General features: G+C 37.6%; 1 protein-coding gene and 1 long non-coding RNA gene across 6 annotated transcripts in view; both read right to left on the reverse strand.

The window, feature by feature from the left end:
• The window catches only part of LOC117565553 (uncharacterized), a 60354-nt gene extending 59006 nt beyond the window's left edge, over window positions 1-1348 (reverse strand). For all 4 annotated transcript variants that reach the window (XM_034244718.2, XM_052003097.1, XM_052003098.1 and 1 more), the window contains exon 1: window positions 256-1348. In XM_034244718.2, the coding sequence (XP_034100609.1) occupies window positions 256-969 (714 nt within the window). In that variant the 5' untranslated portion in view covers window positions 970-1348. The remainder of the gene's footprint in view (window positions 1-255) is intronic.
• A 28-nt stretch (window positions 1349-1376) lies between these two features.
• The window catches only part of LOC127565277 (uncharacterized), a 95394-nt gene continuing 80167 nt past the window's right edge, over window positions 1377-16603 (reverse strand). For both annotated transcript variants that reach the window (XR_007954646.1, XR_007954645.1), the window contains 2 exons: window positions 7761-7835; window positions 1377-1615 (listed from right to left, as the gene is read on the reverse strand). This is a non-coding gene — a long non-coding RNA (uncharacterized LOC127565277). The remainder of the gene's footprint in view (window positions 1616-7760; window positions 7836-16603) is intronic.

Here is a 16603-nt window from a genome sequence, read left to right on the forward strand (position 1 = left end):
CGTCGCGCTACGTGCCGCGAATTGTTTGCCTATCAAATTTGCCTGCAACAGGCCAAAACAAACGTTGGCTGAACCTGCCTTCTTCTCCTTCGCATAGTTCGCAATGCGTGGCACGTGCCCAACACACACACACACACAGAAAGAGTAAACTAAGGGGAGGGGGAGGGTTACGATTGCAACTCATGAATGCCGCTCATGATTCCAATTATATAAACATACGCTTTTGTATGTTTGCCCCACAAGTCGCAAACTCACCTGCATCTCAACTCCAATGCTGCCACCCAGCGAAGTCAGCGATAATTTACGATTACGTTCGCGCTCCAGTCTCATGAGTATCTGTGCATTCTGCTCACACGTGTAGGTGTGCGTCTTGCGTCGCCGCTCCAAACTGTACTCGTACAGCGGCCGTGCCGCATCCGGTTGCAGTTGCGCCTCGTCGCCGGCATCGCAGCTGCACAGCGATTGATTGCTGCGTCCCTTGGCACGCTTCAAGGAGCCGCGATGCGATGTGGCAAACGAGGCTGTCGAACAGCTATTGGAGACACCGCGTTCGCTCACATAATCCGAAAATGTGACCACATTGTGATTGTTGTTGTTGCCGCCGCTGCTGCTGTTAATGTTGCCATCGTAGGCAGCAGCCGGACGCAATGCGGTGGCCACAGGTGCAACGCCAGCTTTTCGCTTCGATGGCGACACATAATAAATGTCATGCTCATCAAACTCAACGCTATTCAATCGCCCGCCACCAGTTGAATTCAATCCCAATCCTAGAGCTGTCGTCGCTGTCGCTGTGCTGCTGCTGGTGCTGGCAGCGCTGTTGCCACCGCTGCTCAAGTTGCAACCATGATCCGCCAGCGAGTGCAGCAACAATGGATGCGTCGACGATGGACGATCGCGCAGTGAGTGCTGTTTATGCAGTCGAGGTGCTGAGGAGGCATCGTGGCCATTTGTACGACGCAGTTCCGTCATCTTGATGGAATGCACGACACTCAATCTCGACTCTTGACTGTCGGCTTCAAAGTGTTGCAGCAGCTGCTCGTTTTGTATTTCTCCTTTGCTTTCTTTTGTTTTTGATGAGGTTTTAGTCAATGACTGGCGTCATCTTGGTGCTTATTGTCATCACTTTGGCTGGCTTAGCTGCCCGGCTCATGTAATATTCATGGTGCTGTCGCTGTCGTTGGCATTAGCATAACACTTTGTCCTCTAGATTGATCTAGTATACTAGTATATATATATATTTTATTTTTAATTTTAAATGCGCCTCGTCGCCTTCGGTTGCCAGCTAAAGGCTAAGCCGGCTAACGATTTCCTTGTGTCAATATCACAAATTCGCAATCCGCTTTTCTCCTGCCTTGCCCAACTGTTTCGATGTTGTGAGTTGTGTGTGGATCTGTGTGTGTTTGTTGTGGCCCAGTCAAGTGCCAGTTACAGCTCCTTGCTGCCGTCTCATTGGCAGCCGCTTAACGATTCGATTTGCCTCCCACTTGAGTTACTCGCTTTAGCATTTCCCTATTCCTCTTTGCTTTTTTTGTTTTCGTGTTGTTTTTGGTGTTGCCTCTTTGCTCTGTTAATAGAGTCGGCTTTTCTCGTTTGGTTGCTGCTTTTGTCCTAATAACTGCAAAGAGACGAAAAAGAGAGATTGTGAATGCGTTAGAAGTGAGTGCCAAAAATGTGTGTGTAAGTGTGTGTGTGTGTTCTTTTTGGATTTTCATTGTGTGCTTTATGGCCGTACAAACACGATAAGTATACAAGTGTGCAAAATCTTCCACTCAAGAGTATAAGAGTGTGTATTTGTGTGTGATGTACATAGCCTAATTGGTTTTGGATTTCTTCTAATCTGTTAATGTGCAGCAAATTCAATTCTCAACTTTCTCTTGCAATGCTTAATTTCTTAACTGCTATAAATCATTTAAAATTGACTGCAAGGAAGGAAAGTATTTATTTGATGTCAATGAAAATTAATATTCGTTTTTGAAATTACAATAAATATTCAGCAGAAAGGTTTTTAATAAAAACAATGATTTTTGTATAATTATTTAGCTTTGTTAGCAATTATATATATTAAAATCAATTGAACATTATCTGTGCTACTGACTCTTTTATTTACTTCGAGAATTTACAGAGATGTTTTGCGCATTTTTCAGCTGAAGTTTATCAACTATTTAAAGCGTTTAGCAGCAGACCAAATGAATTAACTCATTACATGCGCTCATTAAGCTATATCCAAAGTTGATTAGGGCCTTGAAAAGTTCTTGAGAAGAATGTCCTTGGCAGGGACAACATGCCCTGCACTTGTCTCGGCCCAGTAACGGATGTCGGAAGTTGCTGGGGAAGGAATCTTTGCTCCCAGCAGCAGGCAGGGAGACAGGCAGCTGAGAAGAGACAAGAGTCTGACAACTTGAAGTGCCACTCGAAAAATGCCCAGGACAAAATGTTTGTTGTCGCCGGGGCGAAAGCAAAAGTTGCCGTGGCAAACTTCTTAAAAATACTTAAGAAACGATAAATATCACAAAGTACACACACACATACAGACACAGAGAGAATCGCACATATGATATACTTAATGTGTCTTTGGAGTGGGGTTGGGGGAAGAGGCGCATGGGGAGTGGCAAATGTTTTGACTCTTGAAAGTTTGCTCAAGTTGCCTATTTGTTACTCGGCGTGTTGCTCGCTTCTTAAACTTGTTGTTGGCGTTGTTGGCCATGGGGCGTGTGCCATTGATAGCGTCTGCCACGCCTCCTGTCTTTCCGCCTGCCGTCGTCTCCTACACACAAAATACTCGCAATGCGACAAATTTGCTATTGTTGTTGCCATACTCATTATCTTTTAACGTTATTATTATGTTGCATACTTTGTGGAGCTTGCCAAAGTTGACAGCAGTCGCAAGTTGTTGTTGTTATCGTTACTGTTCTTCCCAATTTCGTGTTGTCGGCTTTGGCAGCTTTAAGCAAATACCTTAAAATTCCTATTTACAAAACTTTTTAGCCTAGGCAGCTGTTCAATTATATGAATTTCGTATTTGTTGCTGTTGGCATTTTGCTATTTGGTTTGCTTATTAAAAAGTTGCCATCGTTTAGGCGAAATTGTTTTGCTTGCTTCGACTCAGATTCGATGCTTTGAAATCATAGAAAAATGGCCTTAACAAATTCGCACAAATTCACATAAATTCCAACAATTTCAGATGAATTCAAATGAATTTGTCTGTCAATCAATAAAAGGTAACTGCCAAGGCAGCTGCCATTCTCCAATGTACGATTGGAAAATTAAAAAAAGAAATAGAAAATAACGTAATAGAAATCGGGATAGGAGGGAGAGAGAGAGTCGACTAAAAGTTACCCTTGGTTCGCACTCAATTGACTCTTCAATTGTCAAATCATATACATATACTTGACTCTTACTATCACATCGAATGATGTAATAAATTCGAAGCCTTGGCCAAAGTATTTTCCCCCTATTTTATTGCCTTGAAATTGCCTCCACTTGCCACACAACTTGATTATACCCGGCTGTTGTTGCTGCGAGGTTAACAAAACCAATACAAGCGTCTGCAATCAATAAAAAAAGAAAAAATGTCAATTGACAGTCATTGACAGGCCAAGGCCGAGACTTGGAGATGTCTCACTTAGCTTGGCTTTGACACACGCGTGCCACACAATAATAATATTAATATTTTCAAGGAAATTAATGTTTAAATTTCGACAAGAAAAATGTATAAAAGACAGTTTAACACCCAACAAAGGAAACAGAATAACTAAAATTATTAGCGTAAACTGGATAGTTTACTCTTTTTAGAAATGTAATGGAACAATTACAGCAACCTCTTAAAGTTTTTCTTTAAATTTATTATTAAATACTGAGGATTCTATTTGCAAGGTGGTTTGTTAGAAAGTTATCAGTAAGGAATAAAAATTTATAAAATACCTTATGATATATTATAAATTTACATCCATGAAAATGTAGTATGTGTAATATATCATATTATTTTTCCTTCAAAGTTTAGTATATATAATACACCATATTATTGTATTTCTCCTTCAACATTTAATATGGTATATATAATAACCACATTATTTGTGCTTCAAAATTCAGTTATTGTAACACCATCATCTTCAAAATGTAGTTCTTAACATCGAAGAGAAAAATACTAATGGAGCTTCAGGAACTCAACCAAAACATATGTATTTAGAATATATGATAATAATAATATATTACCATATACCTTACAAAATATATACATATGTATGTATATATTTTTGAAAATCCAGTTCAAAACGTTGCAAAGAAAAGAATGCTAAAAGACTGAAGAAATGCAACTAAAATGTTTTATTTAGTATATATAAAATACCGCAGTAGAATATATAACATTTGTTTTCTTCAAAATCTAGTTCAAACCATCACAAAGAACGTAAGGAATTCAACTAAAGAAGTTTATAGTATGGCCATATATGAAGTTTATGGCAGCTGTGCTCTAATTTGGATTAATTAATTTTAGCATTGATTTTGCTGGCGAGTATGTGCGGGTCAGGTTCAAAAAGGGTTTTATGTGTCAGGTCATAAAGTCTAAGTAGTGACAGTGCTTAAAGTTGGCCCAATAACAAAAAGGATGCTGTTGGTAGAACGAAAGGACAACGACATCAGCAGCACACACAGAGCGCCCACGCAAATGAAAATCTAATTTAGAGCAACACGCACACAGAGACAGAGAGAGAGAAAGTGAGAGAAAGAGCGAACAAACATGGCAGACACACATAGAAAGAAAAAGGAAAGAAGAAGAGATATGTACATATACACACTCAAATGATACATGAGCTCATGGCGGCAGTAAAAGCTTCGGTTCGCCTTTCATTTGCGTTTAAAGACCCAAAAGGACTTCCGCCTGCAGCGGCCTACAAATTAACATGCCCCCAATCTGTGGCTCTCTAACTGTGAGCAAGTGTGTGTGTGTCCCAGCGAGTGCCATGAATTATGACGAAAGCAGCTGCAGACTTAATGGAAAATACTCTGCTTTCGCAAGCAGCCAAAGAGAGACAGAGAGAGAGAGAAAGACTGAGAGAAGGAGAGAGTCACGCAAGGCGCAAATTAGAAAAAAGTAAATTTCCTATAGCAGACTTATGTGGGCCAACGCTGCGTATGTGTAATAAGTTGTACGCGATTTTCACTTGCTAATAAATTAAACACAATCTATGGGATTGGCTATTCGCCGCTTTCACTTGCAACTCTCTTCACTTTTAATTTTTGACACGTAGCCGAAGAACATGCTCTTTGACATTGTAACAAACCGAAACAAGCACACGCCTAAATACATATATTTTAAAATTCCAACAAGCAGCAGCGGTGGTATAATGAGTTTTCTAGCGGCGGGTCATAAATACATTCGTTGAGTCGTATATTCGGTTATATTCCTGTGTATATTCGTATGTAAGTACGCCCCATAGGTGGGCTATAAAATTTGTTTAACACCAATGCGGCGCACGCACACACGCGCCAATCAAATTTATTTTATTTCATTCTACGTTTTTTTTTTTCTGACTCTGTTGCAACGTTTCTTCTTTTGGTTGTTTTTTTGTTGCCAATGTCGTTTTATGACAGCACAGCAAATTAATGAAATTTGCGCAATAAATCATTGGCAAAGCGAATAAAAGCGCGCTGCAAATATGTTAAACAAATAAAAATATGCGAAATAAATGTAAGAAATATGCAACAACAAATAAGCAAACCAAAAATCAGGCAACGGAGGAAAAAACATAAATTATTAACAATATAAATACGGCAATGCAAAAAAATACTCTTGCATTTGACCAGTAAATTATATGATTGCCATTTAATGTGATCATATGTTATGTGCAAATCAAAAGTCATGCTGGCAATTATATAATTAAAATCGTGTGGTGCGGCTTAATGACATTTGCAGCTAACAATAAACCAAAAGTTATTCATTTAATGACAAGTTTTTCGAGTGTTTCCTAACTGTCATTTATATTTTAAATTTTGTGTTCTACTTTTTGAACGACAATATAAACATGATTTATATTTCTTATATATTGAAATATGTTTTAAAATTCCAAACTAATTCTAGCAATTTGTCTAGTAAATTTAAATTCTTTCCTAGCATATTTAAACAAGTAGGAAAGTCGAGTGTACTCGACTATGACATACTCGCTAGCTATTTTAAGTATAAGCTAAATAGTGCGGTATTAGTCTTAAAATATACCAAACTATATACCACATAAATACTAAAATTATACCAATGACCATGTTGATGAAGCACTGAATTCGAAATCTGGTATATTTTTACCTTTATGGTATAGGTCAAAATATACCAGATTGCCTGACTTCAATCATAAATTTTTCTCTTTTAATTTCCCATGCTTCAAAATATGCTTTTAAATTTTAATATTACTCAACAAATTTCTCTCATAAATTTCATTTTATTGCTGGCATATTTAAATTTCTACAAAATTTCAATTGAATCAAAACTATTTTTACGACTTTTCTACTCCCAGCCAAGTGCGTCAGCTGGCTCGAATTATTTTATTTTTTTGTTTTTTTTTTTTGTTCGCCACCCGCCAACTGCTTAAACTAAACACTGTGGCATGGATTTGTGCCATGGAACGCAGACCAATTGCAATTTCAATCCCAAAACCATTCGCAAGTCATATTTCTGTGGACTTCAAGTGCGTTGACTGCACTTTTGGTGTCGCGCATAAAACTTTTGCCACGCTTTGTGTCCGCTCTCCCCTTTTCAACTTAGCCACGACAAGTGCTGGAAGTCTCAGGGCACCACAAAAATAGTCATCTATGTGTACGGGAAGTGCCCCCTCTCCTCTGTCTATCTCATTGCCTTTCTCATTCCTCCCATTTGCACACATTCTTTTTTTTCGCTTTTCATCGTTCTCTGTTTTAGTAGCTGGTAATTCAGCTTGCATCCGTTTCTAAAAAGTTGCGCCCAGCTAGCGAATTCAAGTGGTTCGGCGGGGGGGAGGAGCAAAAGGCTTTTAGCTGACTTAACACCAGCCAGGACACACACTCTAATATATTGCCAACGTCGCCATCGTTGTTGCAACCATTCCATTGCCTCCGCGCCGCTTCCTCACTTGGCTTTAGTAGCCTCATAAAGCTTGAGCTTAAGCATGTCGTCCAAAAAAGGGTTTCCTGCTTTGACTTTGGCCAACAATTTGCACAAAAACCGCCCGCATGAAAATTGTGCGTATGTATATGTGTGAGTGTGTGTGTGTGTGTGGGTGAGTGGGTCAAAAAACAAGTTAACAATGGCGCTCGTGACTTTAAATAAAGAAATAACTTGCGCATAGTTCAAGTCAAACAATGCGCGACGTTGCGCTAAGAATTTAACATGGATACGCTTTTATATATTACTCTATGAGGCGTGGGCGTTATTCTCTATCTTTCTCCATGGGCGTGGCATTCACTTCACTAACAATGCCAGCCGCTCTGCGTATAAGTTTTTTTTCATTTTTTTTCGGTCGCCCTTTTCTACTGCAGCGAGTTTCTCTAGCTGTCGTTTTTATGCCGTCGTTGTCGTTGTCCTTTTTGACAGGCAGCACCAAAACTTTAGCACTTAATATATTTCTACTATTTTTTTTTGGTTGACTTTGTTGTTGTCTTCGTCTTTTGGCTTTTGTCCATTGCCTTTTGGCTTTGGCTTCAGCTTCGGGCCAAGCAGCTTAGCTTGCCTTTTAGACATTGTTGTTCTTTTATTTATGGCTCACGCATTTCAACTGCATTTTGACTTATTTACGTACCTTGTCGCTTCCGTGCCACCTGTCTTCGTTTGTCTAACAACCTTCGCCGTTCAAGAAAGTAGCCAAATGCACGAGCTGCAAGTGAAAAAAGACAAAAGAGAATATATATTTTTTGAAGGAACTTTAGCTTTTATGGGGGGTTTCCATGCACTTTGGCTTTTGCAAGTGCTGTGGTTAAACTATATAAATATTTTTGTCTGGAAGTGAATTTCACATTGCGGAAAATATTGTTCAGTACCTTCATACATTGACCGCAATATAAAGATTTACTTAAATGACAATCTATTTTCCTAAAATATGTCCAACAATCGCAATTCACCAACAAAGAACTCAAGTCCGAATAAGTAAACCATAAACTGCATAATCTCAGTTTATTCTGCATTTAGCAAACGAAATATTTATTTAACTTCTAATGTGCTCAGCAGGCAGCTTAACAATTCATAAAGCTGCCATTACCATTTGCCATTCATATAAAAATATTTTGCATAATTAAGCACAGCAACTACACAGATATATGTATAAACGATATATGAGAACTTTTACATTGAATGCATTTCTAGAGTTCTAGAGCTTGTATGTAAGTCCATCCACAATTGTCATAACTAACACAAACTTATTTATCCCTGGGGTCCGATTTATATTACTTTCCCGTAAGCATGGCCATGTGCCATACCGCCCACAGCATTGCGAGTGGGGGGAAGGGCGTGGCCGAGGCCCAGTTGGCACAGTTAGAGAAAAACAGATGCATGTGCTAGAATGTAGAATGTAGTGTCGAGTGTACCGGAGGTTACAAACTCCAAGGTCTCAGTGTGCTGTAAATTTATCAGTGTCAAAAATAATAGCGCGCCCGTTTTCGCTTTTAATAATTTCCCTCGGCATCGCAAGCGTTGCCAGCGTTGAGCACACTCAGTGTGCCGAGTATTTGGAGCGGAAATTGCTGCTTCTCGAGTCGAAGAGTAGACTCGAGTCAGGGCAACGATGCCACAGCAGCATCAGCAGCAGCAATAATAAAACAAAGTACAATTCGCTCAATTAGCGAGTGCCAGAAGCACATTTACCCTGTAGTAAACTATAAAAATTATGATAACAATATGATTCAAAGCAATTAACAAAGCCTAACGGTAGGTTATCGAATTCAAGAGCATAAAGTTCATAGATACATATGTGTTATACATAAAACAAAGCGAACAACTTTTTTACATTTTTGTATTTATCAATTATTTTATTATTCTTGAATGAAGTTCCCAAACTCTAATGAAAATCTAACAAAATTAGTTTGAAATTCATTGTCATAGAGGAAGAAATAAAAATATTTTAAATTTATTTAGCTCTAAAGCCGATACATTAGTATATATCAAATTAATATACTGCAATAATACTAAAATATGGGATATTCGGTATATTTATATGGTAGTACGTACAAAATATACCATAGAGTACAAAATCTTCCAGATTGTTAGCCATAACAATTATTATATGCAAAATGAATCAATTAAAATATACAAAATAAATATACCACAAAATACTTCAAATATACCATATACATCAAATATACCATATTTGGTACATTTATAAAGTATTATATTCAAAATATACCATAGAGCGCAAAGCATTGCGAAATTTTAGCCAAAGCAAGCTACTTCATAATAATAAATGTAAAATATACAAAACTTAACAACAAATTTCCTCCAACTAATTTGTCATAGGGTATAGAGTAGGCTAACACAAAAAAAAAAAAAAATACCAACAGCTGGGCATTAAAACAATGGACTGGCGTCAGTGCATTTGCTGCAGGACACCAAAAAATAAAATAATACGTATACGTAATATGTGCGTGGGTGTGTGTGCTTGTGTGTGTTTGTGTCTATGTGTTTGTCGACTTTTTGGTGTGCCGTCTAAATAATTTCGGGTCAGAATGGTCGCAGCCTCGCGGCATTTTGTGTAATGGAATTTGTGCAGCCCAAATGGGAGCTCAACGTTTGCTTCAAATTTCCACTTTAGACACACATTTTCCACATTTGCTTTTCGTATTATTTTTTGTCGGTTTTCTGTTGGTTTTGCTTCTCATGTCGTTTTCGGTTGTTTTTTTTTCCTTTTTTGGTTTTGGCGCAGCCAAACGCATTTGTTTGCGTTTGCTTATGTCAACATCAAAGCCATCATTAATTTAATTGAAGCTCCCTTTGAGTTGGCTTCGAATTTTATTTTTACACAGTGCCTGCGAAAATTTTTGTTTGATTTCCTACATACATTTTGGCATAAAACTGTTCAACATACACGCATATATAATATAATATAATATAATTTAATGATTCTTTAATATACGCAAATTACAATTGTTGACGCTTGTCGTATTTTTTTTTTTGTTTTTTGCTCCCCTATTTAATGTTTGTGCTGAAAAGTCATAAATTTTATTTGTTTAACTTTAATGGAGTTTTTATGCTAGACACGTAAACGGAAAAGCAAAAAAAAAAAAACTAAAATCACAGCATGACTGTGCAAATAGCAGGGAATCAAATCAACATAAATTTAATTCAATTAATTGAAATCAAATTTAATCTTCGATGCATCTGGTTAAAGCAAAGTCAATATAGTTATTTGCATGACTATTAAATGAAATTACTTGAACAATGTGTGTGTTTAAAAGTCGAATATCATTTTTCGATATTAATAATATAACTTTTGGCAAACAACACAGTGCCGACTAAAAGTTTTCGCCACAAAATTCAAGTGCTTTGGCTAAAATTGTTTCCATTAAGATCTCACTACCCTGCAGTTGTGCACATTAAGCAAAAACTTTTAACATAAATTCAAGACCTCCTCATACTCATACCCATAAATATGACCATGCCTTACATCGATAAGAGAGAGGCCCAACAAAACTCCTCGCAGAGCTGCTTCTGCTGTTCCTGGAAAGATGAGAGCATAAAATATGCAGCAGCACCATCTCCATCTCCATGAGGAGACATTGGGCAGAGGCAGATGGCAGTAAGAGTTCTGGCCGAAAAATTGCCAACTTTTTGTTTTTTAAGCTATTGACTAAATACTTTGGCAAATTCATAAATTGAGGCACATCATAATAGCATAAATATTTAAAAGATGCAAACCAAAAAGAAAAATTGCTAAGCAAAATGCCCGAGAAAATTGAGTTGAAAACTTTTGCCTTGTCTTCTTCGTTCTTCCTACGTACATTTTTATTTTTATTTTTTTTCTGTTTTCTTTCGGTGCGTGCTTGGCGTATCGTTCATGAGGTCTACAATGTTATCGACTTGATTTTTCAGCTTCATAAAAGAGAATAGCAATAACTGTTGGGCTAAGTTGCGATTGAGCCCACACGACGAGGTGTTACTCTATAGTTATTGGATTGAAAAGAATGAAATTTGAGGGCAATCTTTAAAGCAAAAATATAAGCGAAAGTATTAACATCAATTCATAATCCAAAGTAATTTCCTCCATCATTTTTTGACTATCTTAGGACGGATTGTTAATAAAACATTCAAGCGATATCTAAATATATTTTGATACTCTGGTGATTTAATAAAATTAAATATATAGTTACATTTGTATATTTGTTGATGCACAAAAAACACTTTATAAAAAAGATTGCAATATATTTTAGCTGTTTTGAAAGTGATTAATTTGAATAGTTTTTGAATCTTTCTGAATAAATTTAATGAACTCGAATCAAGTCATCTAATATTGCTAATCAATTACAATAATTGAAGTCGAATTTAATGTTTATTGTTGAAGTTAGCTAGCATGCTATCCATTAATTCCTCAACTTCATGTACAGGGTATACAAGCAGTCGCAAGTTGAGCAAGTTGCCACGCTTGCTTATTCATGAGCATTCATCAAAGCTCACTTAATGCCCCATATTGGCCCAGGCTTAAGCAGTTTGACCATTTGCCGAGCACAAACTTCGATATTTCCGAGCGTCATGTAATAATCCACATTGATATTAAATGGCCACAAAAACAGATATCTCGCATCACGAATGCAGAGACTATGGAATGAGGGCAAAAGGTATGTAGTTCAATATTGTCTGTTGTAGTAAGTAACATTAATATGCAACATTGAACTTGGTGACTCTGTCTATCACCTTGCCACTCGATAAGGTGAGATGGTGAGACAATTAGGGCAGCGGGGAGTCCATTATTACACCGAACGCCTACACCATCGCCCATCGCCCACACGCAGCCACAAAGGAGACAAAAAACGGCATTAGACTTTAATAAGCCAATAAGTTTGCGCTCAGGTGCGTCGTTCGCTGTCCTTGTTGCTGCCTTCTGCTGCCTCAAAAGGCGGCAGTGCATTAATATTTATGCTCGTATTACGCTTGATTGTGGCATAGACTTCAAGTTGCCAGTCTCCAATCTTGTTGTTGTTGGTGGGTGTCGAGACCATGCGTGCGTTATAAATAAAATTAAATGTATCAGTTGGCCTGAATTTTTGGTTCTAGGACGTCGTGTCGATAAGTCGACTTTGGCCATACAACTAATGAGATTCCTTCGTTCTCGGGTTTTCTACCTCTTCTTCGAAGGTTTTCCAGTTCTTGATGTTGGGGTTAATGATGTTCCCGTTAGCATTTAATGCTCTCTCTCTTTCCCACTCTATCTCTCTTCCACCCGCTCAGTACTTTAGAGCAATGCTAACCAAACATCTACTAGCTGGCAATTCATGTTAAGTTTCACGCCCAGACAAGTGATTTGTGGTTATTACTGTGCAAATGTTTACCAAAAACTTTGAAGAAGTTCCCTTAACCATGCGATGATTAAAATGCCATTACAGTTCGCATTGCTTTGCCCATCGCACATTTATTGTGATGCCAATTCATTGAACCTTTTGCTCGAATGATTTTTAGGGCAGTCAATTTATGAATCAAATATGCAACAGAAATGATTAAGCTATTGAATTTCGATATTAAATATTTATAAAGCACAACATACATTTAGATAATCAGAATTTGATTAAATTGAATGTCTTTACTGCAGCTTGATAAGGCATAACATTATTTATTTCCTTTACAATTCAAAGCAAGGATTTATCAAAGATTATTTATTTCTTATCCATTTCGAAATTGATAAGCAAGGATTGAAGATCATATATTAAAAAAAGTATAAAGACATTGAATGGAGAAATCAAATATATTTATAAACAACCAATAGTATTACACCCATTGATAAGATTATAAACAGAAAAGTAATTGAAAATACTATTTTATTTATTTTAGATGACTTTAACCTCTTAAAGTTAAAATCATATCCGTAAACTTTTTCTAAATTCCATAAACCGAAATTTATTTTAAAAGATTTATCTTCAATTTTTTAGACCCTGCATTTTGTGTATTGCATTTTTACAGCTTTAAATATAAATGTAATATAATAATATCACGCTGATACCAATTTAAACAACAGTCTAGCAGGGAGATTGCTGTTTGGCTTGTCATGCTCCTTTTTGCTTCCACACGTAAAGCTCACATTTAACCTGGTTAGCTACTTATCTGCAACGCCATATAATCCTTTAGCTATGAACTTTATCTATACAAATTTGTTCAATCGGTTCCTCCTCATATATATGTATGTAGTTCCCTCGCTCAATATCTATATTAACGTTCTTTCTTGTGTTGCACGCGACTAACATAAAAATAATGAGTTGAGGAGATGAAAGATAATACAAAGAGAGAGAGTTACGGGAAAGAAGAAAGGAGAATAGGGGGGAAGGTAGCCCTTTTACTTCTCTTTACTGTTGCCTGTCACCGGCAGGAATGGGGGAGTTAAAACAATGCCAGGAATTAACTCGCATGCTTGGCATAATAAACATAACGGTGCAGGCTTTTGTTTTCTATTCTGCTATTTTTTTTTTATGTTGTTTTGCCGCTGCTTTGTCTGTTGCTCCTTTGCCTTTAGATTTATTTGCTCGAAGTCGCGCGGGCTGTTAACATGCAGACAAGCTAGCATGTCGCCTTGGGGCGCAATACATGCAAGAAAATGGCAAAAACTTGTAGCCTTTTCGACTCAACTCAACTGAACTCAGCTCAACTCGAACCCAAGACCACAAGCGAAGCCAAGATGGAGAGCGAGAGACGCAGATGTTTCTAACAAAGCTCAAGTTCTTTGGCTGCAGCAACGACTGTTGCATGGCCAACAACACACTCGCAATTAGTGTGGCAGAGAGTTTTGCAGAGCTCAAAGGCTTTTGCTGCTCGGCTAATTGAGAGGCCATAGATGGGCAACGCGGCGTATGAGCAATGCCTCTCATAAGAATACCAATTAAATTGTTTTATTTGCTTAACCACTTAATGCGTGCCAATTTTTCTTTTTTTGCCCTCGCTTTTAGCTAGTCCTTCGCTTTTCTTATTACTCTCTTTTCCTTCCCTTCTTCTTGGCATTTCTGGCACACTGCAACACAATCTGAGCCAAGTGAAATTATGATATAACATCCGATAAAAGAAAATAATAGAAGTTGGCGTTTAAATCAATTGAGCAAAAGATGATATATGAGATCTTATTTATAACTACAATTCTTTTTCATGTTTAGAAATAATGTTTAAATGGATTTCAAGCAATTAAATTATACAATTCTATTCGATTATCAGCCTGCAATTAGCTTCGAATCTAATGAACAACCAGCACGCAATCTGATGGGTTCCGTATACGCAACAAAAAAAAAGTAAAAATAAATGCTTGCTACTTTCTCAACGTGCAGGACTGGAAATTAATTTCCCAAGTGCATTGTTCGAGCAGCGCGATGGTGCGAAAATTATATCAGTGGGTCATGTCAGTGCTGGCAGCGCATAAATTGAGGCAATGGCAAATTGTAGAAAAAAAAATGAGAGAGAAAAGAAAAGTTTGAGGAATAAAATGATGAAAAATGAAAGCGTAGAAATTGCATGAAATGAGATTGAATGACTTTATGGTTTGGCAAACAAAAACGAAACGGAACGAAACGAGGGACAAGAGAAACGAAAAGTATAGAAGGCAAATCAAAATGAAAAGCCAACAAACGGCTAGCGAATTATAACGAAATTCTGAATTGCAGATCGAGGTAGATATTAAATACGAAGCGTAACACAAACGTCTAGTTAAATTACAGTGAGTGGAAAGAATCTCTACCTTTGATGTGATGATGGCTGTATCCACACATTTGGCTCTTTGTCTTACAGTGCATGGGAAAGCGTTCAATCAACGCCAGGAAAAAAGTCAACTTTAGTTTTGGCTGCTGATATGAAACAAGTTCCATTATTCATATACACTCTCTTTCAGCTATCTCTTCCATTCACTCACTTACAGTCTTTCTCACTCTGTATCTATCATTCATTTCAGAAAAGTGGCAGAAAGAGCGGGGACAGAAGTAAAAAAGGCAAACTTTATGCTCACTTGCCCTGCGGCTTTAAAAAAGGTTTTTACTTTTTGCGGAGAGCGAACGAATCCTGGACTGATGTGTCTGTCTCTCTGTCTGTCCATTTGTCTGTCGCATTGTTGCCTTTTGCTTGCGTTTGGCTCATTGTGTCTGTCTGGCAGCCATTTTGGCACAACATACACACACACACATATACCAATACAGTCGCACAGTTGGCACTTACGCGCTCTTGGCATGCTCATAAAATTTTATGATTTCGATCAACTCGAGTGCGGAAATTATTAAGAGTCGAATCTGTTTCTACATCCTGCGCGCCTCGACGACTGACAACGCAGTCGTAGGCCCAACTGTATATATGAAAGTGTGACTGTGTGTGTAACATATATATATATATATGTATACACTACCAAAAATTTCATATGACAGCTGCCAGAGGGCTAAGTGCAAGACACTGAGACAGACAAAGAACAAGAGAGCGTAGAAGTGGTTGAGAGGGAGGCAAAGGGAATTGGTAGTACACTCACATTTGTGCTCTGTCTTTCTCTCTCTATCTATATCTATCTCTCTTTCTCCTTTTCTGTACTTGGCAAAGTGCCCGCCATTTTAATTTATATTGTAGCTGTGTTAAAGTTCAAATATAATAAAAGAAAAACATCGCATGTGAATTTTCTCGTCTCATTCTGAGTGCCGTCTGCCTCTCACTGTAAAGTGCGTTTTATCTTTTGGCAGGTGGTGCGTTATAAAGTGAGGCGAAGTGGAGTGGAAAGGGCGGCGAGGGGAATGGCCGAACATTTCTCACTAACTTTTTTTTTGATTGCCAATGGCCAATTTCTTAGCGCGTTGCGAGTTTTATGGACAACTCTGCTGCTCTCTGCAATGAAATTTCCGTTTCCTGTGGCCGCCATTTCATTTACTGGAACGCCATTCAATCTCTATATATAGCAGATTCTTTCGAGTTTTGAGTTTTCTTCTTTCGAAGTGGGCACACATTTGAGTTTTCATTATGACATGTGCTTATTTAGCACTAAAAAGTAGCAACAATATACTTTTGGGGCAGACCTATCAAGAAATTAATTTTTGACTAGTTATATAAGTTTTCTCTTTAAATGGTGTATTTATATTAACATTCAACTAAACTTTGAAACAGCTGCGCATCACCCCTGACATTGTTTAAATAGTTTATGCTGGCAACATTTACTTTTTGGCTTTGCAAAGTGCCTCCAGCAAGATTTGTGACCCAAAAAATATGATTGATGATTGCTTTGATTTGAGGTTAAGCTCGCAACATTTGTAGTTTACCTTTTTTCGGTTGTGATTTTTTTTGTTCTATTGTTTTTTCTCTTGTTTCACAGTTTAAATTTCTAGCTTGATATTATTAGCTATTGGTTATTTTAAATTCACGCCTCGATTCATCAGCGACAACAGCGTGGCCATCAGGACATAAATAACTTTTGAAAAAAAAAGGCCGCGACCCAAAAAGCAAGTA

Source organism: Drosophila albomicans, chromosome 2L (genome assembly GCF_009650485.2).
Source record: "Drosophila albomicans strain 15112-1751.03 chromosome 2L, ASM965048v2, whole genome shotgun sequence".
Classification (NCBI taxonomy): Eukaryota; Metazoa; Arthropoda; class Insecta; order Diptera; family Drosophilidae; genus Drosophila; species Drosophila albomicans.